The sequence below is a fragment of the Panthera uncia genome (assembly GCF_023721935.1).
Source record: "Panthera uncia isolate 11264 chromosome C1 unlocalized genomic scaffold, Puncia_PCG_1.0 HiC_scaffold_3, whole genome shotgun sequence".
Lineage (NCBI taxonomy): Eukaryota > Metazoa > Chordata > Mammalia > Carnivora > Felidae > Panthera > Panthera uncia.
In genome coordinates, this window is record NW_026057584.1 from 92,864,117 (window position 1) to 92,889,654 (window position 25,538).

Sequence of the window (25,538 nt, forward strand, 5' to 3'; positions counted from 1 at the left end):
TCTGTGCTTTCTGCTTAGGGGACTATACGATCACATCTCATGATGCTCAGCAAGTAGTAAGCGGATAGGGGATCCGGTCGCCTTCACAAAGGCCCTGGGGCTGCCTTTGCTGAAGTCTTACATTTACATTTTTCCTGTTGATGAGGACACATGGAGAACCCAACTTTTGCTACCTCCTGGGGTAGCTGTGGATGTACTGGCTTTGATTCTTCTCAAGCCACTCTGGCACTGTGGGTTCTACTGAGACCTGTGTTCCCACACTATTCACAGGTCACAGATCCCTCCCTGGTGGGATCAGAAAAACAATGGCTTAGCCTGGGTGAGGATTCAGATGCCTATTTTGTTGTCAGCTCAGATGACAAGTTAATTATTTACCGCTGGCATAATGGCAAACACACTTTGTGCTCTAGATTCACAAACACATTCCCAATAGATCCATGTTCTTCATGGACCAAGGGCTTAAAAATATTAAGCCATATTCTCAGTTTTCTAATACATAAAGTAGCAAAAGTGGACAAAAAGTTATAGTGACCTCTATCATTCCCAAAGAAAGGGCTGCTGGAGCTATTATTGGCATAGGTAAGAATAGCCCATTTTATTTTATTCATTTTTTAAAACGTTTGTTTATTTTTGAGAGACAGAGCTCAAATCGGGAAGGGGCAGAGAGAGACGGAGACAGAGGATCTGAGGCAGGCTCTGCACTGACAGCAGAGCCTGACATGGGGCTCAAATCCACAAACTGCGAGATCATGACCTGAGCTGAAGTTGGACGTTTAACCGATTGGGCCACCCAGGCACTGCAAGAATAGCAATAGTTTTAATGGCAAAAGTACCACCCTGTCCCTAAATACAGTCAGTACTTACGGAAAATCCACAGCCAAGGCTGTGGATCATTTGAAGCTGTCTTTATGAAGGTTAAAAGTCTGGGCCAAATCACATCTTACATGTTTCCTGTGTGTGGTTCTTCCTCCATTTTTCTGTAGGTGAAATTAGATTCTAGAGGATCAAAAATAGAATACCCTAGGGAATGTGAGCATATTTTTATAAAGTGGGGGGTTGACAATTTCTTAGTATTCCCATGTGATTGTCAGGGAATTGCGGGGGTGGGTGGGGTGGGTGGGAGCTAACTTCACAATAGCCTTGCTCTGGTTTCTTACCTATTTTCTCTGGGCAGGGTAAACCCAGGGTTGAAAGTGAACACAGGTTTTAATGTACAGCATGGTGACTACAGTTAGTAACACTGTATTGTGTATTTGAAAGTTGCTAACAGAGTAGATTTTAAAAGTTCTCGGGGCGCCTGTGTGGCTCAGTCGGTTAAGCGTCCGACTTCGGCTCAGGTCACGATCTCGCGGTCCGTGAGTTCGAGCCCCGCGTCAGGCTCTGTGCTGACTGCTCAGAGCCTGGAGCCTGTTTCAGATTCTGTGTCTCCCTCTCTCTCTGACCCTCCCTCATTCATGCTCTGTCTCTGTCTCAAAAATAAATAAACGTTAAAAAAAAAAAAAAAGTTCTCAGGGGCGCCTGGGTGGCTCAGTTGGTTGAGTGTCCAACTTTGGCTCATGTCATGATCTCACGGTTTGTGAGTTTGAGCCCCGCGTAGGGCTCTGTGCTGACAGCTCAGAGCCTGGAGCCTGCTTCGGATTCTGTCTCCTTCTCTCTCTGTCCCTCCCCATTTGTGGTCTGTCTCTCAAAAATAAATAAATGTAATAAATAAAAAAAATTTTTAAGTCTCCTCATACACACAAAATTGCTAACTATATGAGGTGATGGATATTAGCTAGTCATTTTGCAGTACATACAAATATCAAATCATGTTGTACACCTGAAACTAATACGCTTTGTCAATTAGGTCAATTTTTATTTTTGTAAACAAAAAAGGTTTACCAGGAGGCCTACTGCAGGAGTTAAATAGAGAACGAGTAGATGGTGTTTTTAAACCATCTCCATGTATGATTAATAATTCTTGCTATTCTGGCCCTAATTGTGTATTCTATCCTTCTTTGACTCTCTACAGTCAAAAATAATAAAAATTTGACAGGCCTTGGAAGTGAGGGACTTTCACAGTTCTTACTCTTACTTTTCCCTCTGGTATGGCTCCTGAATCTGACATGGTTCAAAGGCAGCTCCAACTTTTCCCAGGAGTACAATATTCAACATCAGGACGTACCAGCTTGTAGGGAGGCCTCGGGTGCCCTGAGACCAAGGGGGACTTTGCAGAAGCTTTAGAGCAAGTGAACATCTGCACCAGTCTGGTAACACCTGTTGCTCTTGAGTTGCCAAGTAAACCTGTAGTCTAGGCTGGAAGCAAACCGGGTTCTAGCCAAGTTGCAGACGGCAGACATCCCCACCTTTTGGGTTTCACAAACAGTTGGACTTTGCTTGGCTAGCAAACGGGAAAAGTTTTCTTTTTTTTTTTTTATTTTTTATTTTATTTTATTTTATTTTTTAAATTTTTTTTTCAACGTTTTTTATTTATTTTTGGGACAGAGAGAGACAGAGCATGAACGGGGGAGGGGCAGAGAGAGAGGGAGACACAGAATCGGAAACAGGCTCCAGGCTCCGAGCCATCAGCCCAGAGCCTGACGCGGGGCTCGAACTCACGGACCGCGAGATCGTGACCTGGCTGAAGTCGGACGCTTAACCGACTGCGCCACCCAGGCGCCCCGGGAAAAGTTTTCTTATAAAGCATTTGAGGTAAACTGGACAACTGGGTGCTCAATATGTTGGCTAAAACCACAAATTCTTTATCTAACCAAACATAATGTTTGATTTTTAGCTGCCTGACTCTAAGTGTATTCATACTAAAGACTGTCTTTCATTGACTGGTGTTAACTTTATGAGAGAACAAAATGATGGGAGTCATACCCACAGGCATCACTCCCACAGAGAAAGCAATGCTTTGTAGGACTTTTGTAAAATGATTAGGATTACTGTCTTCTGTCAATCTAAAATAGAAGTCTTCAAGATGGGGGAGGTCTTCCATACTAATACTCATTGAAAAAGGTGTTTTTAATTTACAAAAGACAAAATGGGTCTGTATTTGTAAACATTTATTCTCTTGAACTGAAAAAGGCTTGCATCAGCACACATTGTACAGCCTTGCAAATTACACAGAAAATGAAAAAAAGGTTCCTTGTTCATAAGTGCAATGAATCTTTGATGTCCAGTGATCCGCTGCAAACAATGAAAACATTTTAAACCACTTAAGAAGTTTCCAGCACTCATCAAATGCATTTCCTTAGGTGACAAAATATTCACGAGGGGAATGCAAGTAAGTGGCATTTAGTTATCAGAGGGACACTTAAAAAAAAAAAAGTGGAAGTATTTTCCTGCCTAAAATGATTCCTATTCCCCCCTGAATCTAAGTGGTTTGATTAAGAAGTGTTAAGAACATAATTTGCTTTACACTTAATGTTCATACTACCTAAATGAATAAGGAAAGGACCCTATGAGGGAGTTCTGTATTTTTTGGAAATTATTTCTGTGTTTAAAGATACAGGGAAAGAGTAATGGTCTATTTGTGGGCTCTCCTTAGTCACCGTCCAGCCCCCCAAGAAGATAGTACAAGGTTTTGACTTGGTTATTCCATTCCTGCATTCTTTTTCCCCCAAATTCTCTGTTGGGTCACATTGTGCTGGCTGCAAAAAAGAAATACAGGTTGCAACTGGTTGTAATCATTTTGAAGAATAATTTGCTGTACAATAGAGCTCTGGATCTGATACAAGAATTCAGAAATATAAAACAAAATAACTATAAAAGTTAGGAGGCATTTGAACAGCATTTCCTCGGAAAAAGCTGCTAACTCTGGATCATTCCGATGTGGATTCCTACAGTCATTTGGAGTGAAATGTGTAATTTCCCCCCTTTGCTGGATCACTGGCCTGTCTTCAAAAGCTATAACGCCATGACCACACGTCCTAGGAGTCTCTATCATGTTAACAGAAGCTCCAAAAACCAAGCCAATTAAAGATGGGTGAGGACAGGGGAATCATAAAGGCCAAGGGTCCAAGGTGGCTGTTACTGAGAACTCGCCCTTTCCAGAATGTGGAAGTCATAGTGCTTCTTGCTCGTTCTCAGCTTAAACTTGTTAACTGAGTTAATTTGTTTCTTCAATGCATTCTGTGCAGCTGAAATGGAGGGGAATGTGGCTAAGACGGTGTAAGTGGAGGCCAAGTCACTGGGTTTAGAGCGTTCAGGATTGACAGTGTTGTCCCCGCTGCCACAGCAGAGGGGGTGACGACGCAGCTGGGGCTGGGATTGAGGGTCTCGGAGCCACCGGATCTTGGCACCAATTTTAAAGAGTTCCCCAAAAAGCTTCTCGGCTTCCATGCGAGTTATTCCATCAGGGAGTTCAGTAATTTCCAAGACCTTCCCAACAACTAGAATGGAAACGGTATAGAATTAATAATCCCTGTTACCAAAATGGTGGGCAGAAAGTACCGAAGACCCAAATATGACATAAGAAATGAACGGGATTTTGTAAAACCATTCAAACCCACAAAACTATAATTATGGCCATTTAAAAAATCATTCCTACTTACCCCTTAGGCAAGGGGTGCAGAGCTAATGGTACTAAACTACCCATCTTGGTCTTCACTGAAAGCTATGCATAGAAAACACACCATTGTATAGTGGCTTCTCTAAGTTAGGTGTGTTATCTTGAGCGGTCTCCTGAACTTCATGGCCCCACTGTAAAATAAAGATAACAGCCCTTGTCATAATGACCCAAGGCTGTTGAGTACACATTGAAAGCACTCTGCCACAGAAAGGCAGTTTTTGTTCATCAGACTATCTCTGCATGGGTGTAAGGACTACTTCCTTTTTCCAAAAACACACAGGCAAAGAATATCATTCTATCTGTTCCTTTCACACATAACTTTTCCCTTTGGTCCCTTCATCCCTACTAAATCCACCTATAGTTGCACTGTGAAATGAGACAATTACAAGAATATAGTTAAGAGCCCTACATTACAGATGACATAATTTCCTGTAATGTGCAGGACTTTAGGGGAGGAAAACCCATTTTTGTCTAAAGACTGTTGAACTGGTTGACAGTTTGTAGAACAACATCTAATTGCCTCTCAGGGACACACCTGGCTCTCCTGCACCAAGGTCAGTGGATGCAGCTTTTTTAGCTTGTTTCCTTCCTCGATTTCCATGCCTGTTGCCAGACTGACCCTGAAAACCCACAAACAGATGAGAAATAAGGTTAATAGTGCTGAAAAATAGGTCTGTAATGTTTAAACACTTAACCCTTAAACATACCCAGTCTGGGCTCTGTACTTTAGCAGAAAAAAATCCAATCCAAAGACCGGGTGGCAATGGCACTTCTGTTCCTCACTATAACCAGTCATTTGCTGTCTTTCATAAGCAAGGCCCCAGCTTGTGGCCCCAGCCCCCCCGCCCCTCCCACTTTGGGATAGCACTGATCGCTTAGCCAAACAGCAAACCACCTTCTTCCTTGTCTGCTCTCTGTGTGGCCAGACTCAATGGGACAACATCGATAAGTCAGCTGGCTGTGGTACAGAGGACTTCTTGTGAACTGCCAGCAGGTGGGCCCAGGACCCCCACACTCTGTGCAAAGGAGCTATGACGTCCTGCCAACAAAGCCTAGGCCGCCAGACAGCTTTCATACCTGTTGGGTTGGAATGTGTCCGTGCAGAACAGCAGGAGGGTTGTACTGCAGAGGCTGGCCAAGTAATGGGTATCTGGCATCTCCTGAAAGTCAATTAAAAAAACTTTTACATTGTTTTCTGCTCAGTTCTAAAAGTACTTCCCTAAGTTTTCTAAATTGTCCAAAATAGTTAACATGAGTAGGGAAAACACATTTGGTAGATTAAAAAAGTGTAGGTACTGACATTTTAAAAAAGAATTTAAGTTTCCATCTTCCCTTTCAAGACGAAGGGTAAACTTCTGAAAGGAGTAAGGACTAATAACAGTGGTTATGAAGAAAGTAGGAGGTAGGAACTGGGAAGACGGGGAATAGGAAGGAGGGAAGCTTCATTTACCTTAACCTATTTATACCTTAACATTCCAGAAGAACTGTAATACCCATTTCCACCCATGTGAGATGCTAAAATCCATGTTTTCTATGATGATTAAAAATTAATATGACTTACATTTGAAGAGAAGGAAAAACATTAAGTTTATCTTCCCAAAGTCACTATTTTTTTTTTTTTTAAAGATTTTTAATTTTTTAAGTAATCTCTGCACTCATTGTGGGGCTGGAACCCACAACTCCGACATCAAGAGTCACATGCTCTACTGACTGAGCCAGCCAGGCACCCCTCCCCAAATCACTATTAATTACTATAAATATATGCATATATACATTTATATATTCTCATTGCAAACTTTTCTCTACACCCATTGTAATCTCATGACCCTGAGTTCAAGAGTTGCATGCTCTTTTGACTGAGCCAGCCAGGCACCCATTACAAACATTTTTATGGTGTTAACCAAAGGGTATATTTACATTTTAGGTCTTGGGTCTGCTCTTAAACACTCTTTAAAGGGCTTAATAAATGCTGACTGCAAAGACATTCTCCTGGAGAATAATGTTTTCATTTGTTAATATCCTCATTTTATTTTACCCGTAAGTTCCCCTATTCAGCACATTCTGGGTTTGGAGGGGGATTATGCACAGGTGCCAAGAAAGCACTTCAGGGAATCATACATCCCTTCTCCTGAAAGCTTGATAACAGAGAAAAGCACATTGTGGACTTCTCCCTACTCCACAGAGCTCTAATCTGACGAACAGTGTGAAGGTGCGAGGGCAGCTCCCTGCAGGACACACCCATGACAGACTTGCTCCTTCCCAAGCACCATGTGAAGGGCAGATATGGCATGGAGGCTTAGCACTGAGATCAGAGATACAATGCAAAGCACGAAGATGTATAAAGAACAGCTGCAAGAAAGTCAGAGTTAAGTTTAGGCCGGTGGAGCAGTATTCTTTTCCATTATGGAGATGAGCTGTAGACAGCAATAATCAAAGACTCCTCCATACAGGCCATGCTGTATGTTCCTCCTAGAACAGGCATCCCAGTATCACACTATTGCCACACACTATTTCTTTTTTTTTTTTTTTTAATTTTTTTTTTTTTATAACGTTTATTTATTTTTGAGACAGAGAGAGACAGAGCACGAACGGGGGAAGGGCAGAGAGAGAGGGAGACACAGAATCGGAAGCAGGCTCCAGGCTCTGAGCCATCAGCCCAGAGCCCGACGCGGGGCTCGAACCCATGGACTGCGAGATCGTGACCTGAGCCGAAGTCGGACGCTTAACCGACTGAGCCACCCAGGCGCCCCGACCACACACTATTTCAATGAACTTAAAAATTTTTTTTCAAATGTTTATTTATTTTTGAGAGAAAGAGAGAGAGAGAGAAACAGAGTGTGTGTGGGGGAGGGGCAGAGAGAGAGGGAGACACAGAATTGGAAGCAGGCTCCAGGCTCTGAGCTGTCAGCACAGAACCGATGTGGGGCTTTAACTCAGGATCCATGAGATAACGACCTGAGCCAAAGTCAGACGATTAACCAACTGAGCCACCCAGTCGCCCTTTCAATTCACTTTTTATGTTTTATTTTTCTAGATTATTAAAGTACGTGGCTTTGTAGAAAACCTGGAAACAATTACAAAAGAGAAAATAAAAACCATTCTAGTAATTCCATCACTTCTAACATTTTGGTGTGTATCTTTTCAGTCTTTGTTCTGTGTGTTCTATAAATATTTAAAAAAAGTTAGATATAATTTATATAAAATAAAATGCACATCTTTAGTGTTTGATGAATTCCAACAATTGTAAAGTTCATGTAATCAAAATCCAAAAAGACAATGAACATTTCCATCCCCTGAAAAGTGCCCTCAAGCTCCTTACCAGTCAAGTCCATATCCCATCCACATGACTATGTGGTTTCTAACATCATACCTTAGTTAGCCTATAACTGGATTTCATTTAATTAGAATAATATAGTATGTCTTTGTGTCTGGCTTGTTTTTTGCTTAACATAATGACTCTGAAATTAATCCATGTTGTTGCAGATCAGTCTGCCTTGTTCATTCATGTTGTTCAATAGTATTCCATTGTAAGGATCCATTACAATCTGTATATCTAGTCTCTTGTTGGTGGACATTTGGGTTATGTCCAGTTTGGGTGATTATAATAAAATAAAGTTGTTATATAATTTGCTGTACAAGTCTACATATTTATATTTTCATTTCTCTTGGGTAAATACCTAGGAGTGGAATTGCTGCATTGCAAGGTAAGTGATTAATTTTGTAAGAAACTCAAATCTTTTTTCCAAAATGGTTTTATCATTTTACTCCTCCACACCAATGTGCAAGAATTCTAGCTGATCTGTAACTTCACCTACATTCAGTGGTGTTAATCTTTTTGATTATAGCCATTCTAGTGGGGTCAAAGTGATATTTCATTCAGATTTTAATATTCCTTTCCCTAATAATTAATGGATGATGTTGAGCACCTTTTCAAAGGCTTACTAGACATCTCTCCAGTAACCCCCTCCCTTGCTTGCACTCTCCTGCAAAATAAATAGATGGAAGTACAGTTGATATACAATGTTACATTAGTTTCAGGTGTACAACACAGTGACCGGACAAGTTAGATGTTATGCTATGCTCACCACAAGTGTACCTACCATCTGTCACCATACAATGCCATTATAATACCATTGAATATATTCCCTATATTATACTCCCCATGCCTGTGACTTACTCATTCCATAACTTGAAGTGTGTATCTACCACCACTCCTCTTCATGTAACATGTTTTTTAAAATCATTCACTGTACTGTATTTCTTCTTTCAATGATTCTTTAAAACATATTTTTTGGATAACTACTTAGTATTCCCTATATAGATATACTCTAATCCTTACTGATAAGACATTTAGGTTGTTTTGCATTTTTTCTGCTATACACCAAACTCTTCTGTGGATAAATCATTGTGTGCATTATGCTTAGGACAAATTCCAAAAATATTATTCTATAATCATCCATTTGTGGTCTGTTCCTCCAATTAGACCGAGGGTCGGTGAGGAAGAGGACTTTACCTTATTCGTTTTTGTATGTCAGGGTCACAGTAAGGCCTCAAAAACTGTTGAATACATTTTTGAATAAACTCTTGATATATGCTACTGTAATATAGGTATTAGAAATAAAGAACAAGTTTATAGCATTGCATATTACTACTACAGAGAAATGGAGTCTAAGGATAATAAGTTAAGGTCACTTTAACTATATCACATAAAGAATTACTGAATGGAAGGAATTACTAAGTTAGTAATTATTAACTAGTGATGAAACATTAAGGTTAGGAGAATATATAGTAATAAATATGCCTGGGTGGAGGTCAAAATGCAGTCCTGTGGAGAACTGAAAGCAGTACCAAAGGAAATCACAAAGTGATTGAGAAGGGATGTCTTATTTTTAATTAAAAAAAAAAAAAAATAATTCCAGTATAGTTAACATACAGTGTTACATCAGTGTCAGGTGTATAATACAGTGATTCGACAATTGCATACATCATCCAGGGGAAGGGATGTCCTACAACTCTGAGGCTGTGACTAATTTCAAGCACTTACCTTGCCCTGGAACAAAAGGTCTAGAAAACTGAGGTATGATGGAAAGGGGTGGTCCAGAAGGACGGACAGTTTTCAGGGTGGTCAGCTGCGCTGGTGCTGGCGACTGAGCTGGTGAAACAATGGGACTACTGAGTTGAGGGCTGTGCTGTAATCACATCAAAAAAACTGGTCAGCATTTTAGTCACAATTTGGCAAATTAGCTTTTGAACAAAATTTTTAATTTTTTTCTGATTACAAATATATACTTGTTATTGTTAAGAGTTAAAACATGAAAATTTATAGTTTTCAACTCCCAAAGGTAAGTACCAGTAACAGATTGTTTCTATGCCCAAATGTATGCACCCATATGTCTATGTTTTATAAAAATGGAAGTAGACTACACATCCTACTTTTTAATCTTGCTTTTGTACCTGGACAATCATATTGGAGATACTTTTCCATGAGAAAAAATACACATTTATCTCATTCTTTTTTTTTTTTAATTTTTAAAAAATATTTATTTATTTTTGACAGAGACAGAGAGACAGCATGAGAGGCAGAGGGGCAGAGAGAGGAGGAGACACAAGAATCTGAAGCAGGCTCCAGGCTCTGAGCTGTCAGCACAGAGCCCGATATGGGGCTTGAACTCACGGAGTGCAAGATCATGACCTGAGCTGAAGTCAGCAGCTTAACCAACGGAGCCACCCAGGTGCCCCTATCTCATTCTTGTTTTGTTTTCATGTTAACTGTTTAGCATTTCCTTTTTAAACAATTCATCCCTAAAGAACAGTTACCAAAAATAATACAAAGAATTCTCGGATTTCCCATATTCTTATGTTTTTATATAAATCTCTCTCTGCATGTTTTTTAAATCTTTATCTCTTTCTCTGTATATACTGTTATTTTTTCCCAAACTATTTGAGAATGAGTTGTTCACGATACTTCATCCCAAAATAACTAATTTAGTGTCTTTTTCCTAAAAACAAGGATATTTTCTTACATAAATAGCCACAGTAGAATCATCAAATCTATATAAAAGTGATCCTATTCTGTAATATATGTAGTAGAGTGTTTAAGAACACTTGAAATAAAGAGGTTTCTAACAATTGAAATAAAGAAGTTTCTAAGAAAAGCCCTTGGAAAAAAAAAAAGAATTATCAAAATCAGGCAATTAATAACACAGTAAGATTATATAATCTATAGAGTTTATTCAAATTTCACCAATTGTCCTACTAACATAGTTTACAGAAAAAAAAAAAAAAAGAAAGAAAAAAGAAAACATTTCCGCTTCTAGTCCAGAATCAAATGTTGCATTTAGTTGTCACCTCTCTTTCATCTTTTTAAATCTGGAGCAGAGCCTCAGTCTTTTTTCTCTTTCATGACTTTGACATTTTTGAAGATCAGTTTCTGAAGGTCATTTTGAAGATCAGTTATTTTGTAAAATGTCCCTCAATTTGGCTTTTCCTGCTACTTCCTCATCCCCAAATTCACAAGATACATTTGGGGAAGGAGTACTAGGAAAGTGATGCTGTGCCCTTCTCAATGCATCATGTAAGAGGGAACCTGAGGTCCATGTGTTGACACAGTACTGGTGATGCTTACTTCCATCACTTGTAAGGTGGTGTCTGCCAGGTTTCTTCAATGTAAAATTACTATTTTTTCCTTTCTAGTTATAGTATTAGGGGGAAAGCATATTATCTGTAAACAGAATTTTACTACTTCCTCTCCCAATTTGAATGCCTTTTATATCTTTTTTTTGCCTAACAGCTCCAGGTAGAACTCCCAGTACAATGTTGGCTCATATCTACCTTTTAAAATCTACTGAGATTGAATTTTGGCCTTGGATATGGTCTATCCAAGAATATGTCCCATGTGCACAAGAAGAATGTATACAGTGTTCACAAGTGACCAGATGTGTAGGTAGAATGCTCTTTGTATGTGTTAGATCTAATTGTTTTTTTGTGTTTAAGTTCTCTATTTTCTTACTTAACTCTTGCCTGGTTGTTGTATCCATTATTGAGAGTGGAGTGTTAAAGTTTCCAACTATTACTTGATGGTCTGTTATCAGGTAAGTAATTATTAGGTTTATACAATCAGGTTTGTAATTATTATATCTTCTTACTGTATTGAACTTTTGTATCTAGAAAATTTTTTGGATCTAAAGTCTTATTTTATCTAATATTAACATAACTACCCCTACCTACTCTCTTTTGCATGCTATTTTCATGGACTGTATTTTTGCATCTTGTCACTTTCAATTCATTTGTGTCTTTGGACCTAAAGGGAGTCTCTTAGACCAAGTGTTTTTTTTTTTTTTTAATTTTTTTTTTCAACGTTTTTTATTTATTTTTGGGACAGAGAGAGACAGAGCATGAACGGGGGAGGGGCAGAGAGAGAGGGAGACACTGAATCGGAAACAGGCTCCAGGCTCCGAGCCATCAGCCCAGAGCCCGACGCGGGGCTTGAACTCACGGACCGCGAGATCGTGACCTGGCTGAAGTCGGACACTTAACCGACTGCGCCACCCAGGCGCCCCAAGATCAAGTGTTTTTATCCATTCTGCCAATCTGTCTTTATAGTTAAAATAACTGATAAAGAGGGCCTTGCCAATGTCATTTTGCCATTTTCTATATGCCTTATAGCTTCCTTCTTACCCCTCATTTCCCGCATACTCCATTTTTAAAAAAAAAATTTTTTTTGTGTTTTATTTTGTTTTCGAGAGAGACAGAGGGAGACAGAGAATTGGAAGCAGGCTCCACTGAGCGTGTCTGCACAGAGCCTGACATGGGGCTCGAACCCACGAACCGTGAGATCATGACCTGAGCCAAAGTTGGACGCTTAACCAACTGAGCCACCCAGGCGCCCCCCTGCATACTCTTTTTTTTTGTAGTTAAATGTTTAAATTTCTTTCTCATTTCCTTTTGTATATATTCCCTAGCATTTTCCTTTGTGTTTACCTTAGGCATTACACCTAACATCCTAAAGTTATAACACTCTACTTTGAATTTGTATTAGCTTAACTTCAATTATACACAAAAACTCTGCTTCTTTATATCTCTGTCCCCACCTCTTTTGGTTGCTTATGACATAAAAGTAGATCTTTATATATTGTGTGCCCCAAAACATAAAGTAGTAATTCCTTTTTTTTTCAATGTTTATTTATCTTTGGGGGAGAGAGAGAGAGAGAGAGAGAGCACACGCGTGCACAAGAGAGAGAGAGTGTGCACATGCATGCAAGCAGGAGAGGAGCAGAGAGAGGGAGATGTAGAATCTGAAGCAGGCTCCTGGCTCTGAACTGTCAGTACAGAGTCTGACACGGGGCTCAAACTCACAGACTGCAAGATCATGACCTGAGTCAAAGTCGGATGCTTAACTGACTGAGCCACCCAGGTGCCCCACTAGTAATTCTTTTAAGTGCATGAGACTCTTAAATTATATAGAAAACAAAATTTGGAGTTACAAATCAAAGCTAGAACACTACCTTTTAGATATTGTTTATAAAAAAATACTTAAGTGCATTCATCTCTCAAATCACGTAGAAAGTAAAAAGTAGAGTTATGGACCACTGGCACAATACTACTAGCTTTTATAATTGCTCATGTATTTAACTTGAGAACTTTATTTCTTTATATAGCTTTGTCTTGCTGTCCAATGTTCTTTCTACTTTACCCTGCAGGACTCTTTTGAGAATTTCTTGCAGGGCCCATCTCTGTTTTTTGTTTATCTGGGAATTTTAATTTCTACCTTTTATTTTGTTTTTAAAATTCATTTATTTATTTATTTTGAGAGAGAGCTGAGAGAGCAAGATTGAGTGGGGGAGGGGCAGAGAGACAGAGGGAGAGAATCCCAAGCAGGCTATGAGCTGTCAGCATAGAGCCCATCGTGGGGCTCAGTGTCACTAACTGTGAGATCATGACCTGAGCCAAAGTCAAGTCAGCTGCTTCACTGACTGAGCCACCCAGGAGCCCTCTACCTCACTTTTGAAAGGCAGTTTTTACCAGATACTGGATTCGTTAACATTGTTTTTTTTCTTTTAGCACTTTGAATATATTGGCCAGCAAATTGAATATATTGAATATTTGAATATATTTGAATATATTAGCCTCCAGTTTCTGATGAGAACTCTGCTGATAATCTTTTTGAGGATTCCTTGTATGTGACGAGTTGTGTCTTTCCTGCTTTTAATACTCTTTGTCCTCTGAAAGACTGATTATATTGTGTCTCAGAGTGGGTATTTTGGAGTTCTTACCTAGAGTTCATCACAATGCTTGATGTTTATATTCATGTCTTTAATCAAATGTGGTAAGTTTTCAACCATTATGTCTTCAAATATTCTCTTTTCCCTCCATGACAACCACAATATGTTTGTTGGTCAACTTGATGGTGTATCACAGGTCCCTTAGGCTTTGTTCACTTTTCTTCATTCTGGTTTGTCTGTTCCTCAGACTTGACAATTTCCACTGTCCTTTCTTCAAGTTCTTGGATTCTTTCTTCTGCCGCCTCACATCTGCCACTGAATTCCTCCAGGGAACTTTCATTTCAGTTATTATATTTTCAGCTCTAGAATTTCTGGCGTTTTCTAGGTTTTCTATCTCTTTATTGATATTTACATTTTGTTTATTGTTTTCTTGTCTTTCTCCACATCTTCCTGCAGTTCTTTGAGCAGCCTGAAGACAGTTGTTTTAAGGCTTTTGTCTGGGAGATCTGCCATCAGGTCTTTTTTTTTTTTTAATTTTTATTTATTTTTTTATTAGGTTTATTTATTTTTGACAGAGACAGAGTGCGAACATGAGCTGGGGAGGGGCAGAGAGAGAGGTACACACAGAATCCAAGCAGGCTCCAGGGTCCAAGCTGTCAGCACAGAGCCTGACGTGGGGCTTGAACTCACGAACCATGGGATCATGACCTGGGCTGAAGTTGGATGCTTAACTGACTGAGTCACCTAGGTGCCCCTTAAATTTCAAAAAAAATTTTTTTTTAAAAATTATCTGTCATCAGGTCTTTTTCAAAGACAATTTATGTTGATTTTCTTCCTCTGAATGGGCAATACTGACCTGTTTCTCTGCATGCCTTGTGACTCTTTGTTGAAAACTGGACGTTTGAATCTGATAGTGTGGTAACTGTAAATCAGATTCAACCCCCTTCCCAGGGTTTATTGCGTTTTGTTGTTTTTCTGGTTTTTGCTTATTGACTGTTGCAGGCTGTCTTTGTGTCAAAGATCAGTCTGAGGTATAACCTTAAGGACTTCTCAGTGTTTGGCCTGTGCCTTTTCCTGGGCATGTACCCCATATATTCAGTTGCTTTTGAATGTCTTAGTCCTTACTGTTTGGCTCCCAAAAACGATTCAAAGAGAAAAATGAAAGGAGGAAAGACAGGGTACCAGCACTTTAAGTCCCCTAGAAGTGTCGGGGGAGAGATTTGCAGCAATGTGGGAAGGTATAACAATGGTTATTGCCTGTTTGTCTGCACCTCTGTGATCAGAAGCAGAAACCCATGATCAGAATATAAATGCCTTGTATTTGGAGGACAGGGTCCTTTTTTGCCCACCCTGGCTCCTGTCAGCTGCTCTAGTAAAAAACATGCACAGTTGCCTCCTAGGGGTTGGGGGTAAGGATGGGTAGTTGCTACTGTGCTAAAAGCTGAAACTGACTGAAATTAAGTTCAATTTATCACCCAAGCTTTCCCCTGGCAGTTGCAAGCCTTCAATAGATTCTAAAGCAACAAAACTGTTACATCAGATTCTGCCAGTATAATTATTTCTAGGTGGAGAGATGGACTCCTGATGCTTCCTACTCTGCCACTTTCCTAGAATCCTCTCTGCTCTAGTGATGATTCTTACTTCCTGGTTTCCAGGTGGTGATCTTCTAATTCCATCATATTTACTAGTTCATATTTCACTGTAAAAAAAGAACTTCATTTTTCCTCCCATTTATTCATTTAAATCAGTATAACTCATGGATTTGTTCAACATTAAAATTTTTTAAAATTTGAGTATAGTTGGCAGTTTCAGGTGTACAACCCAGTGATGCAACTTGTCTATACGTCATGCTATTCTCACCATAAGTATAGCTACCATCTGTCAGCATATGATGCTATTACAGTATCACTGACTATATTCCTTATGCTGTGACCTTGATCCCTGTGAATTGTTCATTGCATAGGTGGAAACCTGTATCCCCCACTCTCTTTCATCTATTTTGTCCATTTCCCTTCCCTCTGGCAACCAGCAGTTTGTTCTTTGTATTTATAGGTCTGATTCTGCTTTTATCATTTTTTTGTTTTTGTTTTTTAGATTTTACATATGAATGAAATCATATGGTATTTATCTTTCTCAGTCTGACTTATTTCACCTAGCATAATACCCTCTAGGTCCATCCATGTTGTTGCAAATGGTAAGATCTCATCCTTTTTTATGGTTGAGTAATATTTCATTATTTATACATACCACATTCTCCTTATCTTTCTTTCATCTATCAGTGTACACTTAGGTTGCTTCCATATCTTGGCTATTGTAAATAATGCTGCAATAAACATAGGGCCACTTAATTTTTTTTGAATTAGTGTTTTAATTTTCCTTGGATAAATATCCAGTACAATTACTGGATCACATGGTATTTCTATTTTTAATATTTTGAGGAAAGTCCATACTGTTTTCCACAGTGGCTGCACCAGTGTGCATTGTACCTATAGTGCACATGGGTTCTTTTTTCTCCACATTCTCACCAATACTTGCTATTTCTTGTCATTTGGTTTTAGCCATTCTGACAGGTGTAAAGGGATATCCCATTGTGGTTTTAATTTCCTTGATGAGTGATGTTGAGCATCTTTTCATTTGTTTGTTGGCTATCTGTATGTCTTCTTTGGAAAAATGCTATTTGAAGTCTTCTACCCAATTTTTAATTGGATTATTTTTGTCACTAAACTGCACTCCAAAAAGAGTTCTATGAATTTGTAGTACCACTGAGAATGAACAAGAGAGTTTGTAACTGGAAATCTCTGCCCATACTGAAAATTATGAGTCTTCCTAAATTTTCCTAATTACATAAATAAAAAATATTTTTGTATTCTCCTCTGATTAATGGTCATTGGGCATTTACAGTTTGTGAATTAGCCTATAAATGACCTTTGCCCTTTTTATTCTGCCATGATTTAATCATGTGCCTTGAAATATTTGTTTATCTTTAAAATTTTTTTTAATGTTTATTTTGAGAGAGAGAGAGAGCATGAGAGAGCATGCACATGGGAAGTGGCAGAGAGAGAGGGAGAGAGAATTCTGTAGAGTCTGAGAGAGAGGGTGTGTGCACATGGGAGAGGGGCAGAGAGAAAGAGAGAAAATCTTCCCTGTCAGCACAGAGCCTGACCAGGGACTCCATCTCACAAACATTAAGATCATGACCTGAGCAGAAATCAAGAGCCAGATGATTAACTGACTGAGCCACCCAGGTGTCCCTAATCTACCCATTTTAAATTCCCCCATAAAGCTTTTCATAATGTTCTTGACATTTGCTGATGATTTTCTTTATGATCCATTATTTCAGTGAGATTTCAAAATGGTGATTTTTAAATTCTACTATTGCTTTTACATTTATTAACTGAATTTCTTCTACAATAAAGAGTGTTCCGGGGTGCCTGGGTGGCTCAGTTGGTTGAGTGTCCGACTTCAGCTCAGGTAATGATCTCACAGTTTGTGGGTTTGAGCCCCGTATCGGGCTCTGTGCTGACAGCTTAGAGCCTGGAGCTTGCTTCAGATTTTGTGTGTGTCTCTCTCTCTGCCCCTCCCCTGCTCACACTGTCTGTCTGTCTCTCTCTCTCTCTCAAAAATAAACATTAAAAAAATTAAAAAAAAAATTAGAGCGTTCTGCATCTACCTTCTGATTACACTAACAGTTCAATGGAAAAGGTAGGAAAAGGACTTAACTTTCTTTACCAAATTTTATATCTAGTATATCTTCTGATTTTTAAAATTAAAACATTTTAAATATGCAAAAGTTGAAAAATAGTATTTCCATATTGAAAGCAACAGTGTGGCTACACAGAATGTTCAAACTTCTTTACCCATTTGAGAAGATGTCAAATTCAAAGCAAAGCCTTGTAAGGTCAATCTTATGTGACTAAATTGTTTAAAGATTTTTATTTTCTTTATGTTTTGTTAATGTTTACTTATTTTTGAAAGAACACAAATGGGGAAGGGGCACAGAAAGAGGAGGGCAGAGGATCCAAAGCAGGCTCTGTGCTGACAGTAGAGAGCCTAATGGGGGGCTCAAACTCATGTACTATGAGATCATGAGCTGAGCTGAAGTCTGACGCTCAACTGATTGAGCCACCCAGGCACCCCAAATGCTTTTTTTTTTTTTTTAGTTTATTTGAGAGTGTGTGCATGCACGTAGGTGAGCAGTGAATGGGCAGAAAGAGAGAATCCAAGCCGTGCAGAGTCTGACGCAAGGCTCGAACCCACAAACGTTGAGACCAGGACCTGAGTTGAAACCAAGTGTCAGACACTTAAATGACTGAGTCACCCAGGTGCCCCAAATGTTGAAAGTTTTAAAATTATAATAAACAAAAGAAGTACCTTACCTGAACAATATTGTCTACATTGCTAAATTCCACACACTTCTGTCCTCTCTGGTGATCACAGTAATATTTGTTTTGTTTCCACTGTGGGGGTGAGTGGGCCCGAGATTGTGGATTGCTTGGTACATTGAGCTGCATCATCACCATTCCTCCACCAGGGGGCGGAGGTGGCACAGCTGGAAATCAGAGTTGGGACACTGCAATCAGTAGACTGTACCAACTAGCTGGTAGCTTTAAACACTAAGAAAATGCCAATAATTTTACATTTCTGAGCAAAACTTTATTATCATATATACAAGTCATATTTAAGCCCTGGAACTTCATGCCACAAGTGTTGTGTGTTTAAAAAGGCATTAAAATGGGATTCTGTAGGCCTAAACATCTCAGTTATTCTAAAAATAACAGGTCCATACTTAGGAAAGTCCAATTACCTACTACAGAACCTAGTAGAGTATAGCATAAGTGAGATATCTATAAAAGTGACTGATTGCTAAAATGGATTAATTTTAAAACTGGCATTACTTTAAATACACAGAAAAGAAAAAGTTTGCCATGTGGGAATCAGAAAGCCCAATTTTTGTACTCTGAAATGCTTGACTCTGGGGAAGTTACTTAACTCTTTTATTGTATGTTCTTATCTGAAAAAGGCAGCTAGGAAGACCTCCTTGGCTAACTTTAAAAAGCCGTGATGATCACATGTATGTATAAACAGTTAATTATACAGTAGAGATAAGCAGATTACTGTATGTCTCTTTGTTTGACTTATTTCTCTCGTGTACTAGTCTGCAGCACAGCTAGTATTAGGCATGCACCTAAGGTATGCACCTGAGGCATGCACTCAGTGTAAGGTAAGGCAGGATTCTTATGCCCCCAGGGCCACAACTTGCACTGCAGTAACCAAAATGGTAGTTTCCAGTTCCCCAGAAAGAGAACCAACCTGACTGGCTAAGCAAACTAGAGAGGGCTGACTGCTTAGGGACACCTCCAAGTTCTCCTCAACCACAGCAGCCCATCTTGGATGCACACTATTATTTATTTGATAACCATTTATGGTTTTCTCTCTTTCTCAGAGATTACATATGTTAAGAAATCATTATAATAAAAGATGGTGTCATGACAAAGGATAGTTTAAGACACTATAGAAGCAGAAAAAAGCAACAAACCGTGTTGTGAGTACTAGACAAGACTTTGCAGAAGATGTGATTTTTGAGACAAACTTTAAGGACAAGCAGGATTCTCGCAAACAGACAGTAGAGGGGCATTCCAAGCAAAGGGAGGAACTGATAAAAAAATATCTTTGCCATGAAATAGTATGGTGCATTCTGGAAGCATAGTTTTGTATGACCTGAACATGTAAGTATAAATAGGAGGCTTACTTGGTAGGGAGTTTAGATGGAGAATCCATCCATGTACATTTCTGATTCAGAGGAATGACATAAAGGGACTTTTTGTTTCAGGAAAATATTTCTTTTTAAAAAAAAAAATTTTTTTTTTAACGTTTATTTATTTTTGAGACAGAGAGAGACAGAGCATGAACGGGAGAGGGTCAGAGAGAGGGAGACACAGAATCTGAAACAGGCTCCAGGCTCTGAGCTGTCAGCACAGAGCCCGACGTGGGGCTCGAACTCACGGACCGTGAGATCATGACCTGAGCTGAAGTTGGCCGCTTAATCGACTGAGCCACCCAGGCGCCCCGCAGGAAAATATTTCTTGAACAGTGTGTGTACGTGTGAGTGTGCATGTGTGTTGCTATGTGTTGGGGAGGAGTTAAGTTGGGTGTGGGGGAATCATGAAATCAGCAACACACTGAAGAGATTGTTGCAAATAAGATGTGAGAAGAACTGAACGAGAATGGCAGCAGTGGGGAAGGAAAGAAGGACGGAAAGACGGTAGGAGATTTGAGGAAATGGTAACAGCATGAATGTGAAAAGAGGGAACAGAAGAGAGTTGATTACGACTTTGAAAACTAATCTGGTCCCTAGAGAGAAGGTGAGATAAAGAATGCAGGAAGAGGGAGAACTAGTAAATCTAAAGTGCCTTTGATACAACAGGGCAGGGATGTCCAGTAGGCAGTTGGCTATATGGCCTCTTCTCAGCCAAAATAAGATGTGGGAGTTGCTGGCAAAAAAGCAGTTGTTGAACCCTAGGAGATGGGTGAATCACCTAGGAAGAGTATCAAGAGTAAGGAGACAATTCCAGAGAACACCAATATTTATGAGGCAGGGAAGGAAGGAGAATCTGAAGAAGACAAACATGCCAGCAATGTTGTAGTAGTAACACTAGAAAAGGAAGAAGCGGATGGAAACCATTAACTCCGAGTTTGCATGGCATCCTAATATTTTGGGTACATCACAGCACAGAAGTTGGAAATCCTGTTCTAGAAATGCCTCAGGAACTTAATTTAATTATTTCTCAGATGGACAAATCATTACCTTTTCTTTCAATTATATTCATACCTGCACACTGGTGGCTTTGAAGCTGCTGGGAATTGCATGGTGAAGTAGTTCGAGGAAACTGTACTTGTTCTGATCCTGGATGTTGCAAGTAACCTACTGATGAACTACGGGGGAAAAATTGAACAAACACAAAAACACAGCACAGTGAGATGGAGATGGTTGTAAAGATTCTTTGAATGAAACAATCCTATACATTTATTTAAGTTTTTTTTTTTTCCCTCAAATTGGTTAGGGGTAAAAGTGTAATCTACTTCTATTCTCTATGAATCATAAACAAGTACTTTTTGGATAAAAAAATCTCTTTATGTTTATGACAATAATACTGATTTTTTTTTAAAACCACTCCAAATTTCAATGCTCTTATTCTTTTACAACTTATTCTAAATATGATTTTTTTGTTCAAATAATTATTTAAAAAAGAAGAAAAATGGCTTTTACAAAATGAAAAAGTAATTTATTTGGGTCTCCCTAAGCTGTATTTTAGAAAAGAGAATATGCAGTTTGACAATTATGAGACTCAGAAAAAAATGTTTTATTGCTCAAAATATGTACTAAGAATAAAGGAAATAGTAAAGTATAATTCTGACATATTGTAACATAAATACTGATTAAAAATAGAGGCTGTTGATATAAAACTATTCAGTTATTGCTGCAATTCTCAAGTTAATTTTTGAGACTCAAGCTAATATGGGATTTGTCACAAAATGTCTTTAAAGTTTTCTGTTTGGCAAATTCTTTCAGGAAAATAATTTCAAATCGTAAAGTGATACTATTAATTCTTTCTGAGAATTCTCAAGTAATCAGAATCATTTTTTTTTTAAAGTAATCTCTACACCCAATGTGGGGCTCAAATTCATGACTCGATATCAAGAGTTGTATGCTCTGAGTTTGCACACTGACTGAGCCAGTTAGGTGCCCCCCACGTAAGCAGAATCTTAATTTATATATAAAACCCTATTAGTTACCAGGCTTTTAAAAAATTTTTTTTTTCAATGTTTTTTATTTATTTTTGGGACAGAGAGAGACAGAGCATGAATGGGGGAGGGGCAGAGAGAGAGGGAGACACAGAATCGGAAACAGGCTCCAGGCTCCGAGCCATCAGCCCAGAGCCTGACGCGGGGCTCGAACTCACGGACCGCGAGATCGTGACCTGGCTGAAGTCGGACGCTTAACCGACTGCGCCACCCAGGCGCCCCACCAGGCTTTTTTAATCACTCAATAAACTTTCCTTAGAGAGTATAATTTCTTAATCTAGCTTTAACAACTTTTTGCATTAAAAATATGTTAGATCCAACTACTGAATTATAAAGACTATAGGGAGACGTGTTAAACACCATGATGACACAATCAGTAAAATCCAGACTATGGGACATTCAGAAAGACAAATGTGTAAAAACATAAGCAATATTTGTAGGGTAGTTAGAATGATAATTACCAACTAGATATTTGATACAATTAAGAAGTTAACTATTAAAAATAAAAAAAAAAATTTTTTAACTTTACTTATTTGAGAGAGAGAGAGAGAGAGAGAGAGAGAGAGAAAGAGTGAGTGAGTGAGCGAGCAGGGGAGGGGCAGAGAAAGAGGGAGAATCTCAAGCAGTCTCCATGTGGGGCATGAACTCATGAACCATGAGATCATGACCTGAGCTGAAATCAAGAGTCAGACACTTAACTGACTGAGCTGCTCAAGCACCTCCTTAACTATTAAGATTTTTAATGTGAATCTGTATTGTAGTTCTGTGGGTTTAAAAAAAAATCTTTTAGGGATTCCTATACTGAAATAATCATGAATGAAATGGTATGATACCTGAATTTACTTCAAAATCATAAGGGAAAAAGAGGAAGTAGAGCTTTAGATGAAAACAGGTGAGTACTATAGAAGTTATGGGTACATGGGGTTCAGTGCACTTTATATTTATATGCATTTAAATTTTCTGTAAGAAAAAGTTAAAAATGATTCTCTAATTCTCCAATTACTAAAAATTCATAAAAGTTTTTTTTTTTTTTTTTTTTTTTTTTTTTAGTGGCAGTAACTCATTGTGGTTCACAAAAAGGGGAAAAGAAAGGGATATAAAGAGAGGATTTCACAAAAGGTGATTCTGGACCATATAACAAAATGTAAAAACAGTACTTCCTGAAACTGATGTTAACTATGATTGGGATGCATTATATGAGTATTAGCTAAGCTGTGGAAGTAACACAGCTTAAGACATGGTTTCTAAACATGCTGCTACTGGGAGAATAGAAAGTTTCACCAAAAGGTGGAAAGATTTTTTATATTCTGTTCTAATTGGGATAAATATTCTCTTGGGTTGTGCAGTATCCTTCACCCTGATCTTGTTCACTAAGCACCTTCTAATGGCTTACCCAAGTTCTGAGGCACATGAATGACAAGAAGCCACCCAGAACAGGGATGAGAATATTCAAGTCACGGAGATGAGCAATACATCCCATACTACCAAACCACAGACAGCCATTCTGTGGGCACTATAGTGCCACTATAGTGGGTCCTTAGGTAAATGAATTATAAAAGTGAGTTCCAAGACTAATCTCCCCCAAAAGACATGAAGATACTTTAAGGGACAAAGACTGGGCAATGAGTAGTTTTCTTAAATTTCTTAAATGCTCTATTTTCAATTACCATCTAATTTGTCTTCTACAAAAGCAGAACTAGAACACGCTAAAAAAAAAAAAGGGGGGGGGGAGTCAGCTTTTTAAACACCATTCTCACATTAAAAATACAAACAGGGGCGCCTGGGTGGCTTAGTTGGTTAAGCATCCAACTTCCGCTAAGGTCATGATCTCATGGTTCATTAGTTCAAGCCCCGAGTCAGGCTCTGTGCTGACAGCTCAGAGCCTGGAGTCTGCTTCGGATTCTGTGTCTCCCTCTCTCTCTGCCCCTCCCCCGCTCACACTTTATCTCTCTCTGTCTCAAAAATAAATAAACATTAAAAAAAACACAAACAAATATTGGGGCGCCTGGGTGGCTCAGTCGGTTACGTGTCCAACTCTGGCTCAGGGCATGACCTCGCGGCTCCTGAGCTCGAGCCCCAGATCAGGCTTTGTGCTCACAGCTCAGAGCCTGGAGGCTGCTTCAGATTCTGTCTCTCTCTCTCTCTCTCTCTCAAAAATAAATAAACATTAAAAAAAATTTAAAAAAAAAAAAGGAAGGGATGCCACCTTCTCTTCATCCTCTTGAAAAAAAAAATACAAACAAATATTTATGGGGCTCTGGGGTGGCTCAGTCTGGTTAAGCGTCCGACTTTGGCTCAGGTCATGATTTTAACCATTTGTGGGTTTGAGCCCCGCGCTGGGCTCTGTGCTGACGGGTCAGAGCCTGGAGCTTGCTTCAGATTCTATGTCTCCCTCTTTCTCTGCCCCTCCCCCACTCGTGCTCGTGCTTTCTCTCTCTCTCAAAAATAAAAAAAAAAATTAAAAAAATATAAATATTGATACATAATCAAAAAGGAAAAGTCATTTTGTAGCAACTTCAAAAAATTTCTCCTTTGGAAGACAAAGTAAAACATGAGGTCTAGTCCTTACAGAACTTCATACTCTACCAATGAATAGGAAAATAAAGCATCAATCCCATGAATCCATCTGGTCCCAAACTTCCTGAAAACCATGAATGTAAATTAAAACATAATATCAACTTTCAAAGGTACTAGAGTTCACTGCAATGAAAACTGGCCTTACCACTTATAGCAACTGCTTTGCTGTACTTTTAAGGAGCTGCCCCTTCCCACTCTATGGTACGGTCAAGTCAAACCGCTGCAAAACTGGCTCTACAGGATCAGTGGAGATTGATAAATGACACAAGGATCCAAAAAGTTTCTTTTTTGTGGGTTTTCTATAATGTTAATCTTATTCCTACCATGTTCTATGGTTATTCCACTGAGGTAAGACCTCTATGGAAAGAGGTAAAAATTCCTCTTTCTTCTAGTCATTTGTTTTTGCATTCTTACTATAGTTTGGAGTCAAAGCTATGATGGAAAAAATGATAAACACATTATATATATATATATATATATTTTTTTTTTTTTTTTTCTTATTTATTTTTGGGACAGAGAGAGACAGAGCATGAACGGGGGAGGGGCAGAGAGAGAGGGAGACACAGAATCGGAAACAGGCTCCAGGCTCCGAGCCATCAGCCCAGAGCCTGACGCGGGGCTCGAACTCACGGACCGCGAGATCGTGACCTGGCTGAAGTCGGACGCTTAACCGACTGCGCCACCCAGGCGCCCCACATTATATATATTTTAAAACCCAAAACCTACTGTAGTCTACCAAAGTGTGAAGAATTTTTAAGAATGTCATAAAACCCTTTATAAATGGGTGAAAATGGCCCTTTAAGGGGTTACCCCTGATGCTTTTGATTAGATCATGGTAATCTATTTGATACATTGTGAGTGGAAACTAATACTTGTTATTAAGATATACTCACTACATATTCGTGAAAATTCAAGTGATGTTACATTACTATCTTAAAAAACTTTTTTTTTTTAATGTTTATTTTTGAAGGAGAGACAGAGCATGAGCACGAGAAGAGCAGACACAGAGGGAGACACAGAATCCGAAGCCGGCTTCAGGCTCCGAGCTGTCAGCACAGAGCCCAATGCAGGGCTCCAACTCACAAACTGTGAGATCATGACCTAAGCCAAAGTCAGACGCTTAACCTACTGACCACCCAACCCAGGAGCCCCTTTATCTTTTTATTTTTTTTATTTGAGAGAGAGAGAGAGCGCATGTGCATGAGTGGGGGAGGTGTAGAGGGAGAAAGGGAGAGAGAGAATCTTAAGCAGGCTCCATGCTCAGTGTACAGCCTGCCTGCGGCACTCAATCCCACGACCCTGGGATCATGACCTGAGACAAAATCAAGAGTCAGACAGGCACTCAACTGACTGAGCCACCCAGGCGCCTCACACTGCTATCT

At 39.2% G+C, this 25,538-nt stretch overlaps 1 protein-coding gene across 17 annotated transcripts in view; it reads right to left on the reverse strand.

Annotated features, from left to right (window-relative positions):
• Window positions 1–3,030: 3,030 nt before the first annotated feature.
• R3HDM1 (R3H domain containing 1) overlaps window positions 3,031–25,538 on the reverse strand; it is a 205,344-nt gene continuing 182,836 nt past the window's right edge. For all 17 annotated transcript variants that reach the window (XM_049615699.1, XM_049615700.1, XM_049615695.1 and 14 more), the window contains 6 exons: window positions 20,606–20,709; window positions 18,153–18,325; window positions 9,600–9,744; window positions 5,633–5,715; window positions 5,091–5,175; window positions 3,031–4,376 (listed from right to left, as the gene is read on the reverse strand). In XM_049615699.1, coding sequence (XP_049471656.1) covers window positions 4,015–4,376; window positions 5,091–5,175; window positions 5,633–5,715; window positions 9,600–9,744; window positions 18,153–18,325; window positions 20,606–20,709 — 952 coding nt within the window. In that variant the 3' untranslated portion in view covers window positions 3,031–4,014. The remainder of the gene's footprint in view (window positions 4,377–5,090; window positions 5,176–5,632; window positions 5,716–9,599; window positions 9,745–18,152; window positions 18,326–20,605; window positions 20,710–25,538) is intronic.